Genomic DNA, 25444 nt, shown 5'->3' with positions numbered 1-25444 from the left:
TGCTTTTCCTCCAGTCTGCTGTCCTGATGAACTATTTGATGATGTTTCCTGTAGGTAATACAAAGATAAGCAGGTGTAAGATGGAGACACAGTGAGCCTCCCTAATGAACTTACACTTTTATGGTATTTACTATAAAAAGAACAGACAGTATAATCTACTAAAAAAAGATCAGTTAACAGAATCATGGCTATGTGCAACAACATTAATCTACCATTAAACACCTTCACCTTGTGAAGTTAAAGCCAGCTGTTTCACTGTGACATTAGAGCTCACCTGAGAGCCAACAGCTCCACCTGCCTGTGTTGGCATCAATAGCTGCTGCTAACAGGACATTATTTTCTCATAATTTGGTTCCTCTTAAAAATGTGTCTATGTTGTGGGCAACTTTGTCTACAATAGATAAAATGTTGTGTTGCAGCAAAAAAAAGGCCTACATTTTATTATCAGATTGTACTCCCTAAACAAAATACCTAATGCCTCAGGTATATCTTGTCTTGAGTACAATTTATGTGAATATAATAAGTAATGTAAGGTTCAAATTTGCTGCATCAGTGCCGTGGTTATATTTATGAGTCATATGATTACTGCCTTAAACCAACATTAGTAGTAATAGAATGGTACGTTTGCGCGTGCATGTGAAATGCGCGTGCACGTGCGTGCATGTGCGTGCGTGTGTGTGTGCGTGCGTGTAATTTGGCTGTGTGTGTGTGTGTGTGTGTGTGGGGAAGCACGTGCACACTGGTGACCCTGGTGATCTTGTTGGTAACCCTAGGGCTGTTGTTAATTATTGGTAACTGACCAAGGGTGTCTGATGTAGGTGTTATCAGTTGCTCCAAAACAAAAGAAGACCCCATCCTGTGGATCCAGATTCAGTTAAAAAATACAGTTGTATCCCAATATGTGTCTTTATGACAGTACCATTTAAAAGTTCAAACAAACCCCTGGCTCCTGTGACCAAATGTTTTTTGCCTGTTTGCTTTTGCCTCAGAAGACCCATACTGATGATCCTGATTCAGATAAAAAAAGTCAGTTGGATCCCTAAGGTGTTATCAGTTGCTCCATAACAAAAGAAGACCCCCTCCTGTGGAGCCTGATTCAGTTAAAAAAAAAAAAAGTCAGTTGTATCTAAGAGGTGCCTTTTATTACAGTACCCATAACAGATCAAACAAACCCTAGGCTGCTGTGGTCAAAAATGTTTATGTCTTTTGATGATGTGGTGGTTGCTACTGTTTGCAGGCTATATCAACATGGAGCCTGTAACCATATGTTTGGGATGTCATTAACTCCACCTTCATAGTAGGTGTGTTTTACCTACTCTTACTGTATATATAGTCACCATTCAGCTGAGGTAGGGTTTACCAAACTTCATCACCTTTTTGAAGAGGACGCTTTCTCCTAACGCATTTCTTGCATTTTCACATCTCGGGGTAATTTCTACCAATGGCGTCTTTCCCCTGTAAGTATACCCATTTTTTTATCTACCACAGTTATTTTTTCTTCCAATAATACCTGTTTGTTTTTTATAGTAAAAATGTTGTTCTTAACAGTTTTATTTGTTAGGTTACATGGCCAGTGGTAGCAACCGCCACGACAGAGGTATTGAAAACTTTCAACCTGGTGATAATGAAGGTATTTAATTCATTATACTTGTTTTGTATTTTCTTCATTATATAGAACTATTTTTTTTTATTTTGTTTTAGACTAAGTGTATGTTGTTTTTATTTATTTTTGTTCTGTTGTTTTTTTTTTTTTTTACATCTAGTGCCTTCAACCAGCTACTGGGGAACACCTTTTCAGCGGAGGGGGATCTTACAACCCCTAAACCAACTTTCAAAAGGTATGTACATGATAAAATGTAGATGTTAAAATAATACTTTGATGATTAATACATATGATTATTATACCTAAATACTAAAGTGTTTGTGTGTGTGTGTCTAGAAGAAGATTCGGACTTTGAGGAACCAAAGAGCAGGCTTAAAAGACCAAATAGACTTCAATCGGGCCCTGTAAAAAAGAGGCAAAAGGAAGAGAAGGGGCGCCATAGGGTTCAAGTGCATACAAGGTATGTATAAGATTACGGTATTCTATCTGTATCTACGATTATTTATTTTTTTATGTATGTACTAAGTTTTTTTTTTTTTTCTCCTAATGTCATGCATCAGACCGGTAATTAATGAGGGCAACATTGACTCAACATTGGATGCAGTTGTGTTGGCTTCGGTTACCGAGACGATTCGACGTGAAGAGGCAGAGGACGTGTGTGCTGTCGTGGATCAATTGAAGTCGTTATTAGCAGCGCAGAGACAGCCGACCGCAAAGCTTGTGACAGATATTTCTCAAGAAGAAGAGGACATTCAGCAGGGTGAGCGGGAACCATACAGTGAATGGGGGGAGAATTTGAGTGTACCATGTGGTTATCCTAAGCTGGATTGTTTTGATTCACTTGTTGATTTTGAGGAGAAAACCTCTGACACACTCCCTGCAACACAAACGTGTGTGGGGGAGGATAATGAACAGCCTGGTTCTTCAGAACAATTAGAATTACTCGTCTGGAGCGACCTCGAGGATATGTTGCTATCCTCACAACGACAGGCAATTCATCCTGATCAATTACGTACACAAAGTGTGGTTGACTGTTGTGTCACTGAGGATTTGTCATTAGGGGGTGGGGTTGATATTGGCAACCGATTTGATAAATTCGAATGCATGGTGAACAGTAAATTAGCAGAAATACAGAGGGATAACAAAGAACAATATGAGTCTTTGAATAGTAAAATAGCCGAATTAGAAAAACAAAACAACAACTTATTAAATACTGTTCTGGCTGAGTGTAAATCAGATCTATTATATAGAGGTATTCTGACTTCTGACATCTGTGCCCTGCATGCAGCCAGTGGAGAACTGGTTAGAATCCAGAATAATATGGTTACGGGTCTATCACATATATCAAACATCCTAAAAAGCAGGTCTTCATCATAGTGCTCAAATATTAGCTGATAACATGTCACCTCCTAGAAAAATTTTCAAATATAGTGATGACGCTGGTCGTAACGCTGCTAATGATGATGATGTTAATGAAGTTGATAGTGATGAAATCTCTCATGTCCCTCATACTGTCGAAGAATATATTACCCATAGTGACCAAAATGCAATGGGCCATGGGCTACCACAATTACCCTGTGTAAAATACAATACTGAAACTATCAGAAAGTGGGGTGTATTCACCAATGCTAGGCTTGATTCTATTTTAGCTGATTTGTCTACTATTATTCCCTCTGTAAATATTCCGCTTTCTGATGCTGCTGCTGCTGCTGCTGTTGCTGTTGCTTCTACTTCTGCTTCTGCTGCAGAGACATTTGACATTGTGTCTGTCTGCCATGATTATAATAATGCTTTGATCACAGTTAATGATAGTGTTGATAATCATGATGACGATGGTCGTAACGCAACCAATGATGATAATGTCAATGAAGTAGACAGTGATGATGAAATCTCTCATATTACGCACACTGTCGAACAATATAATGCCGTTAGTGACCAATATGCAATGATACATGGTTTACCACAATTATCCGGTGTAAAATACAATACCAAAACTATCAGAAAGTGGGGTGAATTTACCAATGCGAGGCTTGATTCTATTTTAAGTGATTTGTCTACTGTTGTTCCTACTATAAATGCTCTGGTTTCTGGTGCTGATACTGCTGTTGCTGCGGCTACAGAGACATTTGACACTGTGTCTGCCTGCAATGACGATAATAATGCTTTGATCAGTGCTAATGTTGATAATCATGATGTGAGCAGTGCTACTGCTTTGAATAACGAACACCATGGCTTTGTGGGCTGTAATGGCGAAGCTTCTCAACGTGTAGACAGTCTTAGCAGATGCGTACAGGATGGGGCGGGTAGAGTTGTAGAAAACACCCGTGCCCCTGTTAGAGATATACAAATTAGAAACATATCCGAATTTAATGCCTCTGAATTGCGTCAGCGTGTTGATTTTAGGGATATTAATCTTGATAATCCCGAGCAGGTACCTAATTAGATTAGTTAGAGAGAGACTGTCTGGTGTGATTGAGAGAGCCTTAGAGGATTCCCCACCCCCCAGTGTTTTAAATGTCATTTTGAGGGGCCCATCACTGGCTAGCGATGTACAAGCCGTCTTAAACGCAGATAATGAATACAATGTGGATTTGTTCATGGAGGAAATATCACAGGTCTTACAAAACAATGATGATTCTATGACGGATGATGAATTGGAGTTTATTGTTACAGTTGCTAGGGATAGTCGTGGTGGTTCACATCGTCTGAGATTGGGTCAAGTTTCCTATGAGGAAATTTTGGCCAAAAAAGGTCGACATCTGTACAATCCTGACAACATGGGGGACAACAATCTATGTTTTTCTATCTGTCTTGCACATTTTGTTAACAATGCTATGGCTGGAGATGAAAAATTGGAATATGCAAAACAGCTGTACACTGCAGTCGGTTTTGATCACATGCACAAAGTGTCGTTCTCCGATGTCACCAAATTTGAGAAACACCTAGACATGAAAATAATAGTCTTCCATCATGGCTCTGCGCGTAAACGCTTGCAGTGTTTCCAAACATGCGACGCACCACACAAGCGTACAGTCTGGTTATACTTACACAATGACCACTACTATCTGATTGAAAACCAGACAGGGTTTTTCGGGGCTTCATATGTGTGTGAGTATTGCTATGATACGTATGAAAGGCCTCTGTACCACAACTGTAAGCATAGCTGCAATGTTTGTTTTACACAGGAGTGTCATACGTACCAAGGTCGCACGTTAAAGTGCCCTGACTGTAAACGCATATGTAAATCACAATTCTGTTTCAAGCAACACAAAGTACCTGAAGTAAAACACAAAGTTATACCATGTACAGCATTAAAATACTGTGAGGCATGTGGAAAAACATACAAGCTTGGTAAAAAAAAAAATGCACAAATGTGCACCCCTTGTCTGTTCACACTGTGGTGAACAAAGATTGGAAAGCAGTGTGCCACACGAGTGCTTTATCCAACCAATCGAGAAGGGTGATCCACAGAGAAAGTACATCTTGTTTGATTTTGAGACACGTTTTCACGATGGCAAACACGAGGCAAATTTTGTGTGTTCAATGGATATTGATGGAAACAAGTTTTGTTTCAACACATTAAAATGCGTGGATGCATTTGTGAAACGGTACAGACAGCCCAAATACAAGGGGTATACGTTCATTGCGTATAACGCATCAGGCTTTGACAACTACATTCTGCTTGAGTACTTTGTCAAACAAAGGATTACGCCTATGGTGACGATGAGAGGTAGCAGGGTCATTCTGATGTACGACCATACATACCAACAGAGGTGGATTGATTCGTTCAGTTTCTTACCCATGAGACTGGCCAAAACACCTGCTGCTTTGGGGTTTGAGGATTTGGAGAAAGGCTATTTTCCCCACAAATTTAACACTAGAGAAAATGAGCACTACAAAGGCTCATACCCCGACCCATCTCAATATGGGTACGAAACCATGTGTGAAAATGAGAAAACCTCGTTCATGCAATGGTATGACACAGTCCGAAATGAAACTTTTGATTTTCAAGCTGAGATTCGTCGCTACTGTGTTAATGATGTGGAGGTGTTGCGCCGGGCATGCACCATTTATCGTGAAACATTTCTCGAATGTACACAGCTTGACCCGTTTTCGTTTACCACTCTACCCTCCAGTTGTATGGGTGTATTCAAAACACTGTTCCTCCCCAGAGACACTGTAGCCCTCACATATGAAGGTGCATACACCAAACAGAATAAGACATATTTAGATGTGTCTATGCAGTAGCTTGAATATGTGGCCCATACAGAAAACATTGAGATGCAACATGCACTCAATCGTGGTGAACAGCAATTTGGCCCATACTTTGTGGATGGGTACAATCCTGCTACAAACACCTGCTATGAGTTTGCAGGATGTTTTTTTCACGGCTGTGTCAAATGCCATGTACCGGGAGATTTAAATCCGGTCACTCAAGTCTCCTATGGTGAGCTATACCGGGCTTTCAATGAAAAAATAAACAAGTTGGAAACACTACATGGCCTTCGCTCTGTAGTGATGTGGGAGTGTGAATGGGGGTTGTTGGCAAAATCAAACTCTGTAGTACAAACATTTCTGACCACATACAAAAAACCGGAACGACTCGATCCCAGGCAGGCTCTCTTTGGTGGGCGTACAAATGCCATGAAACTGTACCACATTGTGGAAAATGATGAAAAGATCAGGTACTACGATTTCACAAGTCTGTATCCCACAGTTCAGGCAAAGAAACTGTACCCGGTTGGACATCCCCAGGTTATCCATAGGGACTTTGATTCCATCGATAATTATTTTGGGTTTGTAAAGTGTACGGTGCTCCCGCCAAGAGGTTTGTTCCACCCAGTCTTGCCCTATAGGTGTCAAAACAAGCTCATGTTCCCGCTGTGCAGCAAGTGTGCTGAAAGTTTGAACCAAACATCTGATTGTGCGCATAGTGACAGTGACAGACAGCTGTCAGGTGTGTGGGTCTCGTTTGAGCTTCAGAAAGCGGTAGAAAAGGGTTACCAGATTGTCAGCATTGATGAAGTGTGGCATTTTCCCAACAATACAGACACATTGTTTAAGGGGTATGTGAAAACGTTTCTGAAATGTAAACAAGAGGCTTCTGGCTACCCAGGGCATGTCAAAACACCTGATGAACAAAAGAAGTACATTGATGACTATTTTGAAAAAGAGGGCATTAAACTGGATGCTAACAAAATCCGTGTCAACAAAGCTGTCAGGAGTTGTAATAAGTTACTCCTAAACTCTTTGTGGGGCAGATTTAGCATGAGGAACAACATGCCATCATGCGAATTGATCACTGACCCATCCAGGTTTACACAACTGATGTTCAGTGACCATTACGATGTGAAGCAATTCTGCTTCATATCAGATGACGTGGCTATGGTACAGTGGCGCCATGCGGACAGTAGGGGTTCCCGAATAAAAGACGTCAATGTCTTTGTTGGTGCTATGACGACTGCTCACGCTAGGCTTATGTTGTATGACCTCCTTGACAAACTGCAGCAGCGCGTGTTGTATTGTGACACTGATAGTGTTGTTTTTACATCGCAGCCAGGTGACTGGGTCCCTCCCCTAGGTCCCTATCTGGGGGACTTGACAGATGAGATAAACGATGGTAATGTGTGTGGAACCCCCGAGGAAGACTTCATCACAGATTTTGTGTCGGGGGGTCCAAAGTGCTACTCATATCGCACGAGACACGGCAAGACGACGGTAAAATGCAAAGGCATAACATTAAACGCAAACAATGCCAATGTGGTTACACACACGTCATTATCCGGTCTAGTACACGCATTTGTGGCCAATCAGAACACGGGGACAAGTGTGATGACTGTATCTGAAACCATCAAACGCGATAAAAAGAACTTTCATCTGAAAAACGAGACAGTTTTTAAGAAGGTTCAGGTGGTGTACAATAAGCGTAGAGTGTTTCAGGATTACACCACTCTGCCTTATGGATACTAGATTGGACCAGGGTTTTGATGGCAGACTACAGCATCCGTTTAGCCTTGTGGTGAGCGGTCCTTCAAATTGTGGAAAGACATTTTTTGTCAAGAATGTTATTGAAAACGCTTCAAAAGCTATTTCACATAGTGTTGATAATATTGTTTACATTTCAGAAACGTTTTCACATACCCCTTAAACAATGTGTCTGTATTGTTGGGAAAATGCCACACTTCATCAATGCTGACAATCTGGTAACCCTTTTCTACCGCTTTCTGAAGCTCAAACGAGACCCACACACCTGACAGCTGTCTGTCACTGTCACTATGCGCACAATCAGATGTTTGGTTCAAACTTTCAGCACACTTGCTGCACAGCGGGAACATGAGCTTGTTTTGACACCTATAGGGCAAGACTGGGTGGAACAAACCTCTTGGCGGGAGCACCGTACACTTTACAAACCCAAAATAATTATCGATGGAATCAAAGTCCCTATGGATAACCTGGGGATGTCCAACCGGGTACAGTTTCTTTGCCTGAACTGTGGGATACAGACTTGTGAAATCGTAGTACCTGATCTTTTCATCATTTTCCACAATGTGGTACAGTTTCATGGCATTTGTACGCCCACCAAAGAGAGCCTGCCTGGGATCGAGTCGTTCCGGTTTTTTGTATGTGGTCAGAAATGTTTGTACTACAGAGTTTGATTTTGCCAACAACCCCCATTCACACTCCCACATCACTACAGAGCGAAGGCCATGTAGTGTTTCCAACTTGTTTATTTTTTCATTGAAAGCCCGGTATAGCTCACCATAGGAGACTTGAGTGACCGGATTTAAATCTCCCGGTACATGGCATTTGACACAGCCGTGAAAAAAACATCCTGCAAACTCATAGCAGGTGTTTGTAGCAGGATTGTACCCATCCACAAAGTATGGGCCAAATTGCTGTTCACCACGATTGAGTGCATGTTGCATCTCAATGTTTTCTGTATGGGCCACATATTCAAGCCACTGCATAGACACATCTAAATATGTCTTATTCTGTTTGGTGTATGCACCTTCATATGTGAGGGCTACAGTGTCTCTGGGGAGGAACAGTGTTTTGAATACACCCATACAACTGGAGGGTAGAGTGGTAAACGAAAACGGGTCAAGCTGTGTACATTCGAGAAATGTTTCACGATAAATGGTGCATGCCCGGCGCAACACCTCCACATCATTAACACAGTAGCGACGAATCTCAGCTTGAAAATCAAAAGTTTCATTTCGGACTGTGTCATACCATTGCATGAACGAGGTTTTCTCATTTTCACACATGGTTTCGTACCCATATTGAGATGGGTCGGGGTATGAGCCTTTGTAGTGCTCATTTTCTCTAGTGTTAAATTTGTGGGGAAAATAGCCTTTCTCCAAATCCTCAAACCCCAAAGCAGCAGGTGTTTTGGCCAGTCTCATGGGTAAGAAACTGAACGAATCAATCCACCTCTGTTGGTATGTATGGTCGTACATCAGAATGACCCTGCTACCTCTCATCGTCACCATAGGCGTAATCCTTTGTTTGACAAAGTACTCAAGCAGAATGTAGTTGTCAAAGCCTGATGCGTTATACGCAATGAACGTATACCCCTTGTATTTGGGCTGTCTGTACCGTTTCACAAATGCATCCACGCATTTTAATGTGTTGAAACAAAACTTGTTTCCATCAATATCCATTGAACACACAAAATTTGCCTCGTGTTTGCCATCGTGAAAACGTGTCTCAAAATCAAACAAGATGTACTTTCTCTGTGGATCACCCTTCTCGATTGGTTGGATAAAGCACTCGTGTGGCACACTGCTTTCCAATCTTTGTTCACCACAGTGTGAACAGACAAGGGGTGCACATTTGTGCATTTTTTTTTTTACCAAGCTTGTATGTTTTTCCACATGCCTCACAGTATTTTAATGCTGTACATGGTATAACTTTGTGTTTTACTTCAGGTACTTTGTGTTGCTTGAAACAGAATTGTGATTTACATATGCGTTTACAGTCAGGGCACTTTAACGTGCGACCTTGGTACGTATGACACTCCTGTGTAAAACAAACATTGCAGCTATGCTTACAGTTGTGGTACAGAGGCCTTTCATACGTATCATAGCAATACTCACACACATATGAAGCCCCGAAAAACCCTGTCTGGTTTTCAATCAGATAGTAGTGGTCATTGTGTAAGTATAACCAGACTGTACGCTTGTGTGGTGCGTCGCATGTTTGGAAACACTGCAAGCGTTTACGCGCAGAGCCATGATGGAAGACTATTATTTTCATGTCTAGGTGTTTCTCAAATTTGGTGACATCGGAGAACGACACTTTGTGCATGTGATCAAAACCGACTGCAGTGTACAGCTGTTTTGCATATTCCAATTTTTCATCTCCAGCCATAGCATTGTTAACAAAATGTGCAAGACAGATAGAAAAACATAGATTGTTGTCCCCCATGTTGTCAGGATTGTACAGATGTCGACCTTTTTTGGCCAAAATTTCCTCATAGGAAACTTGACCCAATCTCAGACGATGTGATCCACCACGACTATCCCTAGCAACTGTAACAATAAACTCCAGTTCATCATCCGTCATAGAATCATCATTGCTTTGTAAGACCTGTGATATTTCCTCCATGAACAAATCCACATTGTATTCATTATCTGCGTTTAAGACGGCTTGTACATCGCTAGCCAGTGATGGGCCCCTCAGATGACATTTAAAACACTGGGGGGTGGGGAATCCTCTAAGGCTCTCTCAATCACACCAGACAGTCTCTCTCTAACTCGATTAGGTACCTGCTCGGGATTATCAAGATTAATATCCCTAAAATCAACACGCTGACGCAATTCAGAGGCATTAAATTCGGGTATGTTTCTAATTTGTATATCTCTAACAGGGGCACGGGTGTTTTCTACAACTCTACCCGCCCCATCCTGTACGCATCTGCTAAGACTGTCTACACGTTGAGAAGCTTCGCCATTACAGCCCACAAAGCCATGGTGTTCGTTATTCAAAGCAGTAGCACTGCTCACATCATGATTATCAACATTAGCACTGATCAAAGCATTATTATCGTCATTGCAGGCAGACACAGTGTCAAATGTCTCTGTAGCCGCAGCAACAGCAGTATCAGCACCAGAAACCAGAGCATTTACAGTAGGAACAACAGTAGACAAATCACTTAAAATAGAATCAAGCCTCGCATTGGTAAATTCACCCCACTTTCTGATAGTTTTGGTATTGTATTTTACACCGGATAATTGTGGTAAACCATGTATCATTGCATATTGGTCACTAACGGCATTATATTGTTCGACAGTGTGCGTGATATGAGAGATTTCATCATCACTGTCTACTTCATTGACATTATCATCATTGGTTGCGTTACGACCATCGTCATCATGATTATCAACACTATCATTAACTGTGATCAAAGCATTATTATAATCATGGCAGACAGACACAATGTCAAATGTCTCTGCAGCAGAAGCAGAAGTAGAAGCAACAGCAACAGCAGCAGCAGCAGCAGCATCAGAAAGCGGAATATTTACAGAGGGAATAATAGTAGACAAATCAGCTAAAATAGAATCAAGCCTAGCATTGGTGAATACACCCCACTTTCTGATAGTTTCAGTATTGTATTTTACACAGGGTAATTGTGGTAGCCCATGGCCCATTGCATTTTGGTCACTATGGGTAATATATTCTTCGACAGTATGAGGGACATGAGAGATTTCATCACTATCAACTTCATTAACATCATCATCATTAGCAGCGTTACGACCAGCGTCATCACTATATTTGAAAATTTTTCTAGGAGGTGACATGTTATCAGCTAATATTTGAGCACTATGATGAAGACCTGCTTTTTAGGATGTTTGATATATGTGATAGACCCGTAACCATATTATTCTGGATTCTAACCAGTTCTCCACTGGCTGCATGCAGGGCACAGATGTCAGAAGTCAGAATACCTCTATATAATAGATCTGATTTACACTCAGCCAGAACAGTATTTAATAAGTTGTTGTTTTGTTTTTCTAATTCGGCTATTTTACTATTCAAAGACTCATATTGTTCTTTGTTATCCCTCTGTATTTCTGCTAATTTACTGTTCACCATGCATTCGAATTTATCAAATCGGTTGCCAATATCAACCCCACCCCCTAATGACAAATCCTCAGTGACACAACAGTCAACCACACTTTGTGTACGTAATTGATCAGGATGAATTGCCTGTCGTTGTGAGGATAGCAACATATCCTCGAGGTCGCTCCAGACGAGTAATTCTAATTGTTCTGAAGAACCAGGCTGTTCATTATCCTCCCCCACACACGTTTGTGTTGCAGGGAGTGTGTCAGAGGTTTTCTCCTCAAAATCAACAAGTGAATCAAAACAATCCAGCTTAGGATAACCACATGGTACACTCAAATTCTCCCCCCATTCACTGTATGGTTCCCGCTCACCCTGCTGAATGTCCTCTTCTTCTTGAGAAATATCTGTCACAAGCTTTGCGGTCGGCTGTCTCTGCGCTGCTAATAACGACTTCAATTGATCCACGACAGCACACACGTCCTCTGCCTCTTCACGTCGAATCGTCTCGGTAACCGAAGCCAACACAACTGCATCCAATGTTGAGTCAATGTTGCCCTCATTAATTACCGGTCTGATGCATGACATTAGGAGAAAAAAAAAAAAAACTTAGTACATACATAAAAAAATAAATAATCGTAGATACAGATAGAATACCGTAATCTTATACATACCTTGTATGCACTTGAACCCTATGGCGCCCCTTCTCTTCCTTTTGCCTCTTTTTTACAGGGCCCGATTGAAGTCTATTTGGTCTTTTAAGCCTGCTCTTTGGTTCCTCAAAGTCCGAATCTTCTTCTAGACACACACACACAAACACTTTAGTATTTAGGTATAATAATCATATGTATTAATCATCAAAGTATTATTTTAACATCTACATTTTATCATGTACATACCTTTTGAAAGTTGGTTTAGGGGTTGTAAGATCCCCCTCCGCTGAAAAGGTGTTCCCCAGTAGCTGGTTGAAGGCACTAGATGTAAAAAAAAAAAAAAACAACAGAACAAAAATAAATAAAAACAACATACACTTAGTCTAAAACAAAATAAAAAAAAATAGTTCTATATAATGAAGAAAATACAAAACAAGTATAATGAATTAAATACCTTCATTATCACCAGGTTGAAAGTTTTCAATACCTCTGTCGTGGCGGTTGCTACCACTGGCCATGTAACCTAACAAATAAAACTGTTAAGAACAACATTTTACTATAAAAAACAAACAGGTATTATTGGAAGAAAAAATAACTGTGGTAGATAAAAAAATGGGTATACTTACAGGGAAAAGACACCATTGGTAGAAATTACCCCGAGATGTGAAAATGCAAGAAATGCGTTAGGAGAAAGCGTCCTCTTCAAAAAGGTGATGAAGTTTGGTAAACCCTACCTCAGCTGAATGGTGACTATATATACAGTAAGAGTAGGTAAAACACACCTACTATGAAGGTGAAGTTAATGACATCCCAAACATATGGTTACAGGCTCCATGTTGATATAGCCTGCAAACAGTAGCAACCACCACATCATCAAAAGACATAAACATTTTTGACCACAGCAGCCTAGGGTTTGTTTGATCTGTTATGGGTACTGTAATAAAAGGCACCTCTTAGATACAACTGACTTTTTTTTTTTTTAACTGAATCAGGCTCCACAGGAGGGGGTCTTCTTTTGTTATGGAGCAACTGATAACACCTTAGGGATCCAACTGACTTTTTTTATCTGAATCAGGATCATCAGTATGGGTCTTCTGAGGCAAAAGCAAACAGGCAAAAAACATTTGGTCACAGGAGCCAGGGGTTTGTTTGAACTTTTAAATGGTACTGTCATAAAGACACATATTGGGATACAACTGTATTTTTTAACTGAATCTGGATCCACAGGATGGGGTCTTCTTTTGTTTTGGAGCAACTGATAACACCTACATCAGACACCCTTGGTCAGTTACCAATAATTAACAACAGCCCTAGGGTTACCAACAAGATCACCAGGGTCACCAGTGTGCACGTGCTTCCCCACACACACACACACACACACACACACACACACACACACAGCCAAATTACACGCACGCACACACACACGCACGCACATGCACGCACATGCACGCGCATTTCACATGCACGCGCAAACGTACCATTCTATTACTACTAACATTATATACAGGTTTTTAGCTGAGCTCATCATCTCAAGTTGGGTGTTTCTTTGGTCAGCAGAATTTTCTTTGTGCAGGTTTGAAAATACAACACAAAACCAATCTGCCATGAATCAATACGAACGTCATAGGATCAACAACACTTTTGATTGACAGATGATCACGAGGAAGTGCAATGCAAAAACAACAAATCACTGTCACTGAAAATAAAAGCTATGTATCCTAATAATAAACTTTAAAGTAGAACCAGACAAACCTGATCTTAAAGTTTCGCTTGCTCCACTGCCAGTGTATAAAGGATATTCAAATGAATTTGCATGACAGGAGCTGTGAAAAAGGCCAATTAAAACACACTAAAATAGTTTAAAACATCGAAAGCAGATAGAAGGAAATTCTCATAATTAACATATGAATTCTTGAGTTATGGCCAAAAATGTGTTTTGTGAGGTCACAGTGACTTTGACCTTTGACCACCAAAATCTAATCAGTTTATCCTTGAGTCCAGGTGGATGTTTGTACCAACTTTGAAGAAATTCCCTCCAGAATGGAAACGAACGGACAACCTGAAAACATAATGCCTCTGACTCTGAGGCATAAAAAATGATGTGGGGCTTAAAGGAAAGTTCATTGTCGATCCAAAGTCCAAGATATTTGAATGAATCCATTTATACAAATATGCAAATCAAAGGGATATGAACAACTGCGTTGTGTACCAAACACTATGCTGCAGGATTTAATCTTATTCTGTAAAAATGTGTTCAATTTAACCAGTTTTGGACCAACTTAAAATTGAATTCTGGATTTGTATTATATCAGAGTTTCATGACAGAACATATTTGAGGTAAGTCGTTAATCAAAATGGAAAAAAATAAGTGGTCCAAAGGTGGAGCCTTGTGGAACACCATTTTCAACAATTAAATAAACAGAGAACTTTGAAAGACCACATTATGGAGATAGGCATTAAACCGGAGGAGAGCATTTTGAGTTAAACCAGTAGAATAGAGCTTATTAAGGAGGAGGTAGTGATCCACTATATCAAAAACCTTGAAACATTGATTAAAAAAATGCACCCGTGAGTTTTATTATTTATGGAGATAAAATACTGAACACATCGATGTACTGTGATAATTGATTAAAAATAAGTTGTTAGCATCAGTACAAACAATAGAGATTAGTCAATAATTATTAACAAATGCAGGCTGTCAAGTTGAGTCCTAATACAATTTGAATAAAATCCCCCTTTGTTTAAAAGTATATAAGTGGGATTAGCATTCAATAACCTTGCAAATTTCCCCGCTGTGGGACTAATAAAGGATAAACTGATCTTATCTTAACATGATTCAAATTGAAATGTGTTTCTGTTTATCACCATGTCTGAAGTATTTAGGTTGAAAAGTTTTAGAATACAAATAATTCCAATGGCATCTAAGATTTCAAATGGTAGTAAGCATTTGGCTTAATCTGTGTTTTCTCCCCTGTAAGGGGTCCCTGGCCCAAAAAAGGAGCAGCTGATTAGACTGTTGTCAGGCTATTGAATAGGTCACTATAAGCCCCGTAGATGTTGGTCAATAGGGGCCTACTACACACACTAATAGGTTTTATCATCTATTCACATAATAGATCAATGAAAGAAGGTATAAAAGAACACGACAGCGACCTCTAGCCACCATAGTAATTATGACAGGAGCAGAAGCAGAAGTCAGGCGCTTTAGTATAGACAGAGTGAATCTACATAAGGGGTGGAGCTCAGGGATGACGTACTTATTTTGAGTTCAAAACGTAACCTTTCATGCAGTTTTACAACATGTTAGAACGTGTTGCTTTTAAATTTCACTTTCACAACGTAGTAGGCCCCTACTGACCCACATCTATGGTGTTTATAGCGACTGATAATGCCCATTTAATGGCCTGATAACGGTCGAATCGGGTGTGAGGAGGAACGATGAAGCCAGCTACTATTGAAGTCACCCAAGATTATCATTTCATTATGCCTCTCGAGAATTAATAGTTGACAAAATACACTTTGTGTAGTCAAATTGTATCCGACTAGAGGCTCAGAAACAAGATTTACAGAAACGTATGTTGCCAGCCCACCTCTTCTAGTAGCCCTATCAGCTCTATACTGAACAGAATTGTCAATTTTAAATTCATCATCTGGGATTTTAGTCATTTTTCAGATATTGTGATAATATTGGGTCTGTAAAGAGTGGCCTAAGCTCTGAGGAGATCATTTTTGAAACAAGGCCCCTAATATTAAGATGAATAACCTTTAAACCTTTAGCTGATTCAATTGTGCCTATAGAAAAAAAATAAAAAGCAGGTCAGAAAACTGGGCTGCACGATGGTGCAGTGTTTAGCACTGTCGCCTCCCTTCTGTGTGGTTTGCATGTTCTCCCCGTGTTAGCGTGGGTCTTCTCCTTGTTCTCTAGCTTCCTCCCACATTTCAAAGACATGCGGGTTGTTGTTGACTCTAAATTGCTCGTAGGTGTGAATGTGAGTGTGAATGCAGCAACTTGTTTCTCATGACAAAAGAAGGGAGTATGCCATGATACTGAACCAAGAAACTGACAGATTGACAGCTGAAATTCTGTATCCTGTGACTGGTTTTTGTTCCATGTTAAGGTGTACCAACATTTCTGAAAAAGTTATCATCTATGAGTCACGTCATTAGCCTACATTCACATCAAGACCTTAATAGATGTGAACTGTCACATAAGGTGAAAGGTTTGGACTGAATAGGCCTTTTCACAGAAGCCATGTTGACATGTCATTGCAGGGTAAACACAGGTGACACAGCGACAATACAACACAGTGAGCATGCACAATAACAGGGCCATAATTGATGTAATTAATTACCTCCGTCAAGGCCGAAGACCTGGGAAGGAGGTTGTGTTTTCACCAGCGTTGGTTTGTTGGTTTGTTGGTTGGTTTGTTTGTTGGTTTGTCCGTTTGGAGGATAACTTCAAAAATCTGCGATGGATCTGAATGAAATTTTTTGGAGGGGTGGGGTGTGGCACAATGAACAATCCATTTGATTCTGGTGGCGACGTACATGAAACCTGCCTTGGCGGTGGTCTTCTAGTTACACCCGTGTTCACCTTGCAATGACATGTCAAAATGGTTGCTGTGAAAAGGGCCGATTAAAAGACACTGATATAGTTTAAAACACTGAAAGCAGACATAAAGGGGGAATTTCTAACTTTTCATCTTATATCTTTTTATTTTGGGTAAGCACATTTTTAGGTGTATTAATAATGCTGTCAGGAGATGTCACACTTATAAAAGTGAGATTGTTGCCACAGTGGATTGTGCTTTAACAAAACCATTTAATCCTTTTTTTGGAGTTTCAGTCAGCACCATCAGACCAGGAGCAAACACTGTTGCTACTACTGTAGCTAGGAAGCTCACTCATAATGGGCAAGCGTCAATTTAAGCAAAAGCTTCAATAAACTTATCATTTTACATTAGTTAATCCATCAATCCATTTCTTGAAATGGGGGTGTTAATTTAATTAATATATCATTAAGAATTATTGTTATATACTACTGGGTAGTACTGAGAAAGTGTGATATAATAAAACATAATTCAAGGCTGTATCCTCCCTATTCATTTTCCATCATACATTCATACTTCTGCCAGTATAATACTGAAACATATATTAAAGTACATTTTGTAGTATTAAATATGTCTAAAAATAGTCCTTAATTTAACATGGTGAGCCCAGAAATCCTGTGCAGGCAGCTGCAGTTTACTTGTCTTTATTAAAACAATATGCTGCAATTGTCCATTTAAAAATTCTGTTGTTTTTTTACACTGAGGTTGGAAGGAGAATACATATTCACAATTATCAAAAATAGTGATTTCATACTGAAACATATCACAAATTGACACTTGTTTAGAATAATATGAGGAAATGAAGCTGAGATGCTTTTCTTTTGATGTGTCAATATAAACAGTATTGTTTTGTACTTTAATTGTATTGTATCATCTATTTACATATTTACTCTGATAAATCCAAATATCATATACAATATTTATTCAGTATGTTTCAATATACAATTTTTTTTTCTTTTCTTGTGTTTCTTCCCCACTACCACGTCACTAAAAATCTACATTTATTTGTTTGTCCTAACTTACTGTCACATTGGTGGAACTTCTTTCAACACTCACATAGGCCTTTTCAGACCTGGTATTAACATTTGTCCTCAGTCATTGGATCACAAGTGGACAGCTCTAAAAGTACAGGTGTGAATACAATCAAGACGCATTGAGGACATATTGAGAACCGATCTTTCAGACCACATTTAGAGGTGGTCTGTGCCACATATGGCTACATTCTTTTAGCAGTGTGTACGTGAATGTGTTCTGGGCCACATTAAGGACCGCCTACTCAACTGATGTCCCACTGGGATCAGCGGGATCACTGCGCTCCTCAGGTGAATAAACAGGCAGACACAAGCACTTGTCGGCATGGAAACGGCCTCTGTGCTCTACTGTATCCTGTCGGTACAACTGTATTTTATTGTAATATATCTTTTTTTGTAGGCTACATATCTACAGACTATCAGACTAGTCATGCAAAGTGCATTATTATCATATTGTCGGAGATGTGTCTGTGTTTTTGTTCCGTTGCTTTGCACGGAGCTGACACCCGATAGTCCGTCTGTCCATCCGTCCGCCCGCCCATCCGCCTGTTCTCTCTCCTCCCCGGCTGTCTGGAGCTATGTGCCCCGCTGTTGTCTGGCAAAAGCAGCAGTGCAAATACAATGTACCAGAATTCACAAATATGTAGGATATTAATACGGACATTCATGTAATATCACGTCACAACGGCTGCTATATTGACCGTGTGTTTACTATGTGTTTATTTGCATGTAGAGCGGGGGAATGAGATTGGATCACAAGCAGCCACTCATGACGCATGTGGAGACGCATTCTAATGTCAGGTGTGAACAAACGTACTTAAAGCTGTCCACCTGGTCTGAACAGGGCCTTAAGTGGAATGTACCTGCAACTTGTTTCCCATGACAAGAGAAGGGAGTATGCCATGATACTAAGCCATGAAACTGACAGATTGACACATGAAATTCTTCATCCTTTCATTGTTTATTGTTCCTCACGAAGGTGTGACACATGTGTAAGTCACGTAATTAGCCTTCATTCCATTCCAATATAAAGGACTTAATTGATGTGTACCGTCACATAAGGTGAAATGTTTGCAATATTACAGATGTGATCCAGACTAAATTAAAAGACACTGAAATAGTTAAAAACATCGAAAGCAGATAGAAAGGGGGAATTTAAACTTTAGATCTTAAATCTTTTTATTTTGGGTAAGTGCATTTTTAAAGTTGACATGAAGCAGTCAACCAAATTAAGCTGATTTACTAAACATGACAAATGTCAGCATTTAAAACAAAAAAAAGCTCCGTTTTATCTTTCGCGGCAGGAGCTCCACCATGTTGCAGTACTCTAGCCTGTTACGTCACGAGGTTGGTTGGCTCGGCTGAGTTCTACAGATACAACAGTAGAGACAGTGAAAAATGGAGACTGAGGAGGCACAGCACAGAAGAAAACAAAAGGGGGGACACTATTGTATTGTTTCTAGATGTAAAGATGAGTTTTGCCATATTATAGCCAAGAACAAAACATTCCATTTTCATAAACTGCCATTGAAAATGTGTCTATCTTGTGGGCATCTTTGTCTACGATAGTTTAATGAAGGTTGATGTTAAAATGTTATGTTTGAACAATTACCACAGACTAGCAAACACATTAGCCTTGTCTGTCTCAATGTGTCAGCCCTGTGATAGTCTGGCGACCTGTCCAGAGTGTACACCGCCTTCGCCCAATGTCAGCTGGCATCAGCTCCATCCCCCCCACGACCCTGAATGGGATAAGCGGTTACGGATAATGACTAATCATATAGCAGGTATTAAAGGTACAGTGTGCAGGATTCCGCTCACTCCTCCCTTTCAAGACTGCGGTAACGTGAGCCACTGAGAGCAAAACCATGGTAAGGCGTTTGCCTCGCTCAGAGGCCGTCCTTACCATAATAACACAATTTTAGGAGCAACGGAAGTCAGATGGCTATCAGTACCACTGTTTTGCACTTTACGGCTCACGTTACTGCAGTTTCACAAGCATGTCAGAGATCTACAGTGGCCTTCAGGTAAAGTAAAAATGTGAAAGGCTCTCACTAGAGCTAGTGTTTTTGGTTTGTCTGTTCTGGGCTACAGTAGAAACATGGCAGAGCCATGATATGAAGGGCTCATTCTAATCTAACGCAAACAACGATTCTTAGTTTCAGGTATAAACTAATGAAAACATATTTTTGAATATTATATTCCATTTCTGCTCATAGATCCCCTGACATGTTACACACTGTTCCTTTAAAGTACATTACACATTAAAATGTCTTTAAAAGTCTTACATTTAACATGGTGAACCCTACAGAAACCCGGTATAAGCAGCTGCCGTTTCTATTGACATTAACGTTGGAAAAGAATAACAACTACATATTCACAAGTTATTTAATATAGTGATTTCATACTGGAACATATTACAAATTGACACTTCAGAAGAATATGAGAAAATACAACTGAGATGCTTTTCTTTTGATGTGTCAATATAAATAGTATTGTTTTGTTCTTTAGCTGTATTGTATCATCTATTTACATATTTAGTCTGATAATTACAAATATCATATACAATATTTATTCAGTATGTTTCAATATGCAATTATTATTCTTTTCTTTTCTTGTAATTCTTCCCACTCTATTACCACGTCACTAGAAATCTACATTTATTTGTTTGTCCTAACATACTGTCACATTGGTTGAACTTCCTTCAACACTCACATCGGTGGAATGAACCAGCAACTTATTTCTAAAGAAGGGAGTATGCCATGATACTGAGCCAAGAAACTGACAGCAGATATTCTGCATCCTGTGAATGATTTTTGTTCCATGTCAAGGTGTACCAACATTTCTGAAAAAGTCACCTATGAGTCATGTCATTAGCCTTCATTCTGTTGCTGTATAAAGGCCTTAATAGATGCAGACTGTCACATATGGTGACAGGTTTGCAACATCACAGATGTGAACTGGACTGGATAAAAAGATACTGAAATAGTTTAAAACATTGAAAGCAGATATAAAAGAGGAATTCATAATTTTGGGTCATTTTGGGTAAGTACAATTTAAGTATATATATAATGCTGTCAGGAGATATCACAGACTTATGAACTAAAAGTGGGATTGTTGCGAAAGTGGATTGTGTGCTCAGGAGGCAGGTTAAACGTTTTTTTTAGGAGTTTCAGTCAGCACCATCAGACATGTCAATTTAAGCAAAAACTTCTATAAATGTAAGTAAATTCAGCATTTTACGTTGGTTAATTCATCAATCCATTTTATGCTGCTTATCCAGGTCCAGGTCGCTTTGATTTAATTAATTATATCATTAATAATTATTCTTATATACTGCTGGGAAGTACTGAAAAAATGTGATGATACATAATTTTAGGCTATATCCTCCCTATTGGTTTCCCATATTAATACCATACTTGGCCAGTATAATCATGAAACAGGTAGGCTATTAAAGTACATTATGTGGTATTAAAAGGTCTTAAAAAGTCTTATATTTAATGTGGTGAACCCTGCAGAAACCCAGTATAAGCAGCTGAAGTTTACTTGTCTTTATTACAGCAATGTGCTGCAAATAGTCATTATAAAAATCGTTTTTTTCTATTGACATTGAGGTTGGAAGAAAAGTACATGTAGATATTCACAATTTATTAAAAAATAGTGAATTCATGCTGGAATATTTTGATGTCACAAATTGACACTTACTCAGAAGAATATTAGGAAATAAAGCTAAGATGCTTTTCTTTTTATGTGTCCATATGAATATTACTGTTTTGTTTAAATGTATTATATCATCCATTTTTATATTTACTATGATAACTCCAAATATCATATACAATAGTTTAATGAGTTTGAATATATATATGTATATATGGTATATATACATATATATATACACACATACATATATACATTTTTTCTTGTATTTTTCCACGCTCCATTACAATGTTACAAGAAATCTATATTTATTTGTTTGTCCTAACTTAGCTTGGTGTCACACAATGTCCTTTCAACATTCAGAAGGAATGCACCAGGAAACAAAAAAGAAGAGGAAGTATAGACAAAAGAAAGGAGTATTACCACTATACTGAGCCAACAAACTGTTGCCAACAAACCCATTAACCTCTGTTCTAACTTCAAGAAATGTTCATGCATGTCTGTTTCATTCTAAATTTCACATATTATCACATATTTAGGCTGCACAGTGGTGCAGTGGTTAGCACTGGCGCCTCACAGCTAGAGGGTCGCAGGTTCAAATCCGGCTTGCGGCCCTTCTGTGTGGAGTTTGCATGTTCTCCCCGTGTTAGCGTGGGTTTTCTCCGGGTACTCCGGTTTCCTCCCACAGTCCAAAGACATGCAGGTTAGGTTAATTGTTGACTCTAAATTGCCCGTAGGTGTGAATGTGAGGGTGAATGGTTGTCTGTCTCTATGTGTCAGCCCTGCGATGGACTGGCGACCTGTCCAGGGTGTACCCCGCCTTCGCCCAATGTCGGCTGGGATCGGCTCCAGCCCCCCGCGACCCCCAACGGGATAAGCGGTTGCAGATGGATGGATCACATATTTAAAGTGATAATAAGTGATTGTCAAATTAAGATTATTTTCTTCATATGTTGTGAAATCCTGTTGTAAGTTTTTCTTTATCTGTTATTCTAGTTTTCCCCCAATCGGAAGAACTATATATTTATTTTTTTCCATCTCCATTTACACGGCACATGTAGCCTGCCCTATCTTTCCGCAGCATGGTAAAATTTTGCACTGTTTTAGAAACAAATACACTAGCATCCTATTATTAAAACTCAGGTTTTAGAAATAGGTATAAAATAAGTATAAGTATAAAAACAATAAAAATGTGATATATGTGATTGATGCGCTTTTTTGTATCGTGTCACTGTTAAATCACAAGTCTCCACCCCACCATCAACAGTTAGATGGCAGTAGTGGATGATTTCTTTCTATTCAAAGAAACATTTAAAGGGACTGTTTATAAGAATCAGAAATTGCTTGTTAACAGCGACACCTGTGGCTGTTAAGTCAACGAAAGTCAGCGTCCTGTTGCTCGGGCTCCCACTTGTGCTCGCTCTAAATAGACATGAACAAGCCTCGCTCAAAACAGTGAGGCACCACACGTCAGCTAAAACCACAAAATCACTCTATATTTCAGCTGCTTGGCAGTAATGTTAGCTGACCAGACATAGATCTCTCCATGAATCACTGCTTATCCTAGTGTTGGCTTTTCCTGCCTTAGTCTCCAACTGGATTACTATGAGGTGTACACATACTGTATTATATATCAAATCCTCTCCCTTTGGATGTTTTGTATTCTTTGAGATATAAAGACTAAACATACTACTATAGTGAATACTGTCATTTGCAGATTGGATACTGTGTGCTACTTAAAAAGTAATAATTCTAGTCATTAGTAACTGCAGTGCAAAATGTTTTGACATGCTGTTTCTGTGAGTAAGTGTCTGTATTGTTTGAATTTCTAAAATCAAAGGAAAACCAGGATGGGTGTCGGACGGATCATATCAATTTTCCTGATTATAATAGGTAAGCTGGTAAGTGATGTTAAACCAATTGGCTTTGAAGGTTCTTGATAGAAATTGATCTAAAAGGTGGAGGGTAAAACACAACATTAAGTTAAGTTGGAATTCTTGTCTGCACCTCATCCTATATTTCTTATAAAGACACATAAGAGTAAAGTATCATCTTTAGATAACGATTGGTTAATGAAGGTAAAAAGTAACCTGTGTTTTGTTAAACCTTTCTTTTTTTACTTTTTAGCTACAGCTCCCAAAACTGCAACACCAACAACTGCAGCTCCCACAACTGCAGCTCCAACAACTGCAGCCCCAATAACTGCAGCTATCACAACTGCAGCCCCCACAACTGCAGCCCCAACAACTGCGGCCCCAACAACTGCAGCTCCCACTACTGCAGCCCCAACAACTGCAGCTCCAACAACTGCAGCCCCAACAACTGCAGCCCCAACAACTACCGCTCCCACAACTGCAGCTACCACCACTGCGGCCCCGACAACTGAGGCCCCCACAACTGCAGCCCCCACAACTGCAGCTCAAACAACTGCGGCTCCCACAACTGCAGCCCCAACAACTGCCTCTCCCACAACTGCTAATCCCACCACTGCAGCCCCCACAACTGCAGCCCCCACAACTGCAGCTCCCACAACTGCAGCCCCAACAACTGCCGCTCCCACAACTGCAGCTCCCACCACTGTAGCCCCAACAACTGCGGCCCCCACAACTGCAGCCCCAACAACTGCAGCTCCCACAACTGCAGCCCCAACAACTGCGATCCCCACAACTGCAGCCCCAACAACTGTAGCTCCCACAACTGCAGCCCCAACAACTGCAGCCCCAACAACTGCAGCCCCCACAACTGCAGCCCCAACAACTGCAGCTCCCACAACTACAGCCCCAACAACTGCAGCCCCAACAACTGCAGCCCCCACAACTGCAGCCCCAACAACTGCAGCCCCAATAACTGCAGCCCCCACAACTGCAGCCTCAACAACTGCAGCTCCAACAACTGCCTCTCCCACCACTGCAGCCCCCACAACTGCAGCTCCCACAACTGCAGCCCCGACAACTGCAGCTCCCACAACTGCAGCCCCCACAACTGCAGCCCCAACAACTGCAGCTCCCACAACTGCAGTCCCGACAACTGCAGCTCCCACAACTGCAGCCCCAACAACTGCAGCTCCCACCACTGCAGCCCCAACAACTGTGGCCCCCACAACTGCAGCCCCAACAACTGCCGCTCCTACAACTGCAGCTCCCACAACTGCAGCCCCAACAACTGCAGCCCCAACAACTGCAGCCCCAACAACTGCAGCTCCCACAATTGCAGCCCCAACAACTGCAGCCCCAACAACTGCAGCCCCCACAACTGCAGCCCCAACAACTGCAGCTCCAACAACTGCCTCTCCCACCACTGCAGCCCCCACAACTGCGGCTCCCACAACTGCAGAACCAACAACTGCAGCTCCCACAACTGCAGCCCCAACAACTGCCGCTCCCACCACTGCCGCTCCCACAACTGCAGCTCCCACCACTGCAGCCCCAACAACTGTGGCCCCCACAACTGCAGCCCCAACAACTGCGGCCCCCACAACTGCAGCTCCAACAACTGCACCCCCAACAACTGTAGCCCCCACAACTGCAGCCCCAACAACTGCAGCTCCCACAACTGCAGCCCCAACAACTGCAGCCCCCACAACTGCAGCCCCCACAACTGCAGCTCCCACAACTGCAGCCCCCACAACTGTAGCCCCCACAACTGCAGCTCCCACAACTGCAGCCCCAACAACTGCCGCTCCCACAACTGCAGCTCCCACCACTGCAGCCCCAACAACTGCGGCCCCCACAACTGCAGCCCCAACAACTGTAGCTCCCACAACTGCAGCTCCAACAACTGCAGCCCCAACAACGGCGGCCCCAACAACTGCGGCTCCCA

General features: G+C 40.8%; 2 protein-coding genes across 3 annotated transcripts; one reads left to right on the top strand and one right to left on the bottom strand.

The window, feature by feature from the left end:
* The first annotated feature begins 609 nt into the window (after positions 1–609).
* On the top strand, positions 610–3490 carry LOC119481683. 2 transcript variants are annotated; one of them, XM_037758820.1, is made up of 4 exons: positions 610–1630; positions 1764–1838; positions 1940–2063; positions 2164–3490. In XM_037758820.1, exons 1-4 carry the CDS (start codon positions 1567–1569, stop codon positions 2978–2980), a joined length of 1080 nt encoding a protein of 359 aa, XP_037614748.1. In that variant the 5' UTR covers positions 610–1566; the 3' UTR covers positions 2981–3490. The 2 variants fall into 2 exon arrangements, 1 of the variants encoding a protein (XP_037614748.1); XR_005205245.1 differs by having other exon boundaries at positions 1764–1842; positions 1940–3490.
* Positions 3491–11404: 7914 nt separating this feature from the next.
* Positions 11405–12879, bottom strand: LOC119481684. The gene is made up of 4 exons (XM_037758821.1): positions 12779–12879; positions 12571–12645; positions 12346–12469; positions 11405–12245 (listed from the first exon to the last, which is right to left on the bottom strand). Exons 1-4 carry the CDS (start codon positions 12840–12842, stop codon positions 11429–11431), a joined length of 1080 nt encoding a protein of 359 aa, XP_037614749.1. The 5' UTR covers positions 12843–12879; the 3' UTR covers positions 11405–11428.
* Positions 12880–25444: the final 12565 nt, after the last annotated feature.

Source organism: Sebastes umbrosus, chromosome 22 (assembly GCF_015220745.1).
Source record: "Sebastes umbrosus isolate fSebUmb1 chromosome 22, fSebUmb1.pri, whole genome shotgun sequence".
Lineage (NCBI taxonomy): Eukaryota > Metazoa > Chordata > Actinopteri > Perciformes > Sebastidae > Sebastes > Sebastes umbrosus.
This window is presented reverse-complemented; position numbering and strand designations above follow the sequence as displayed.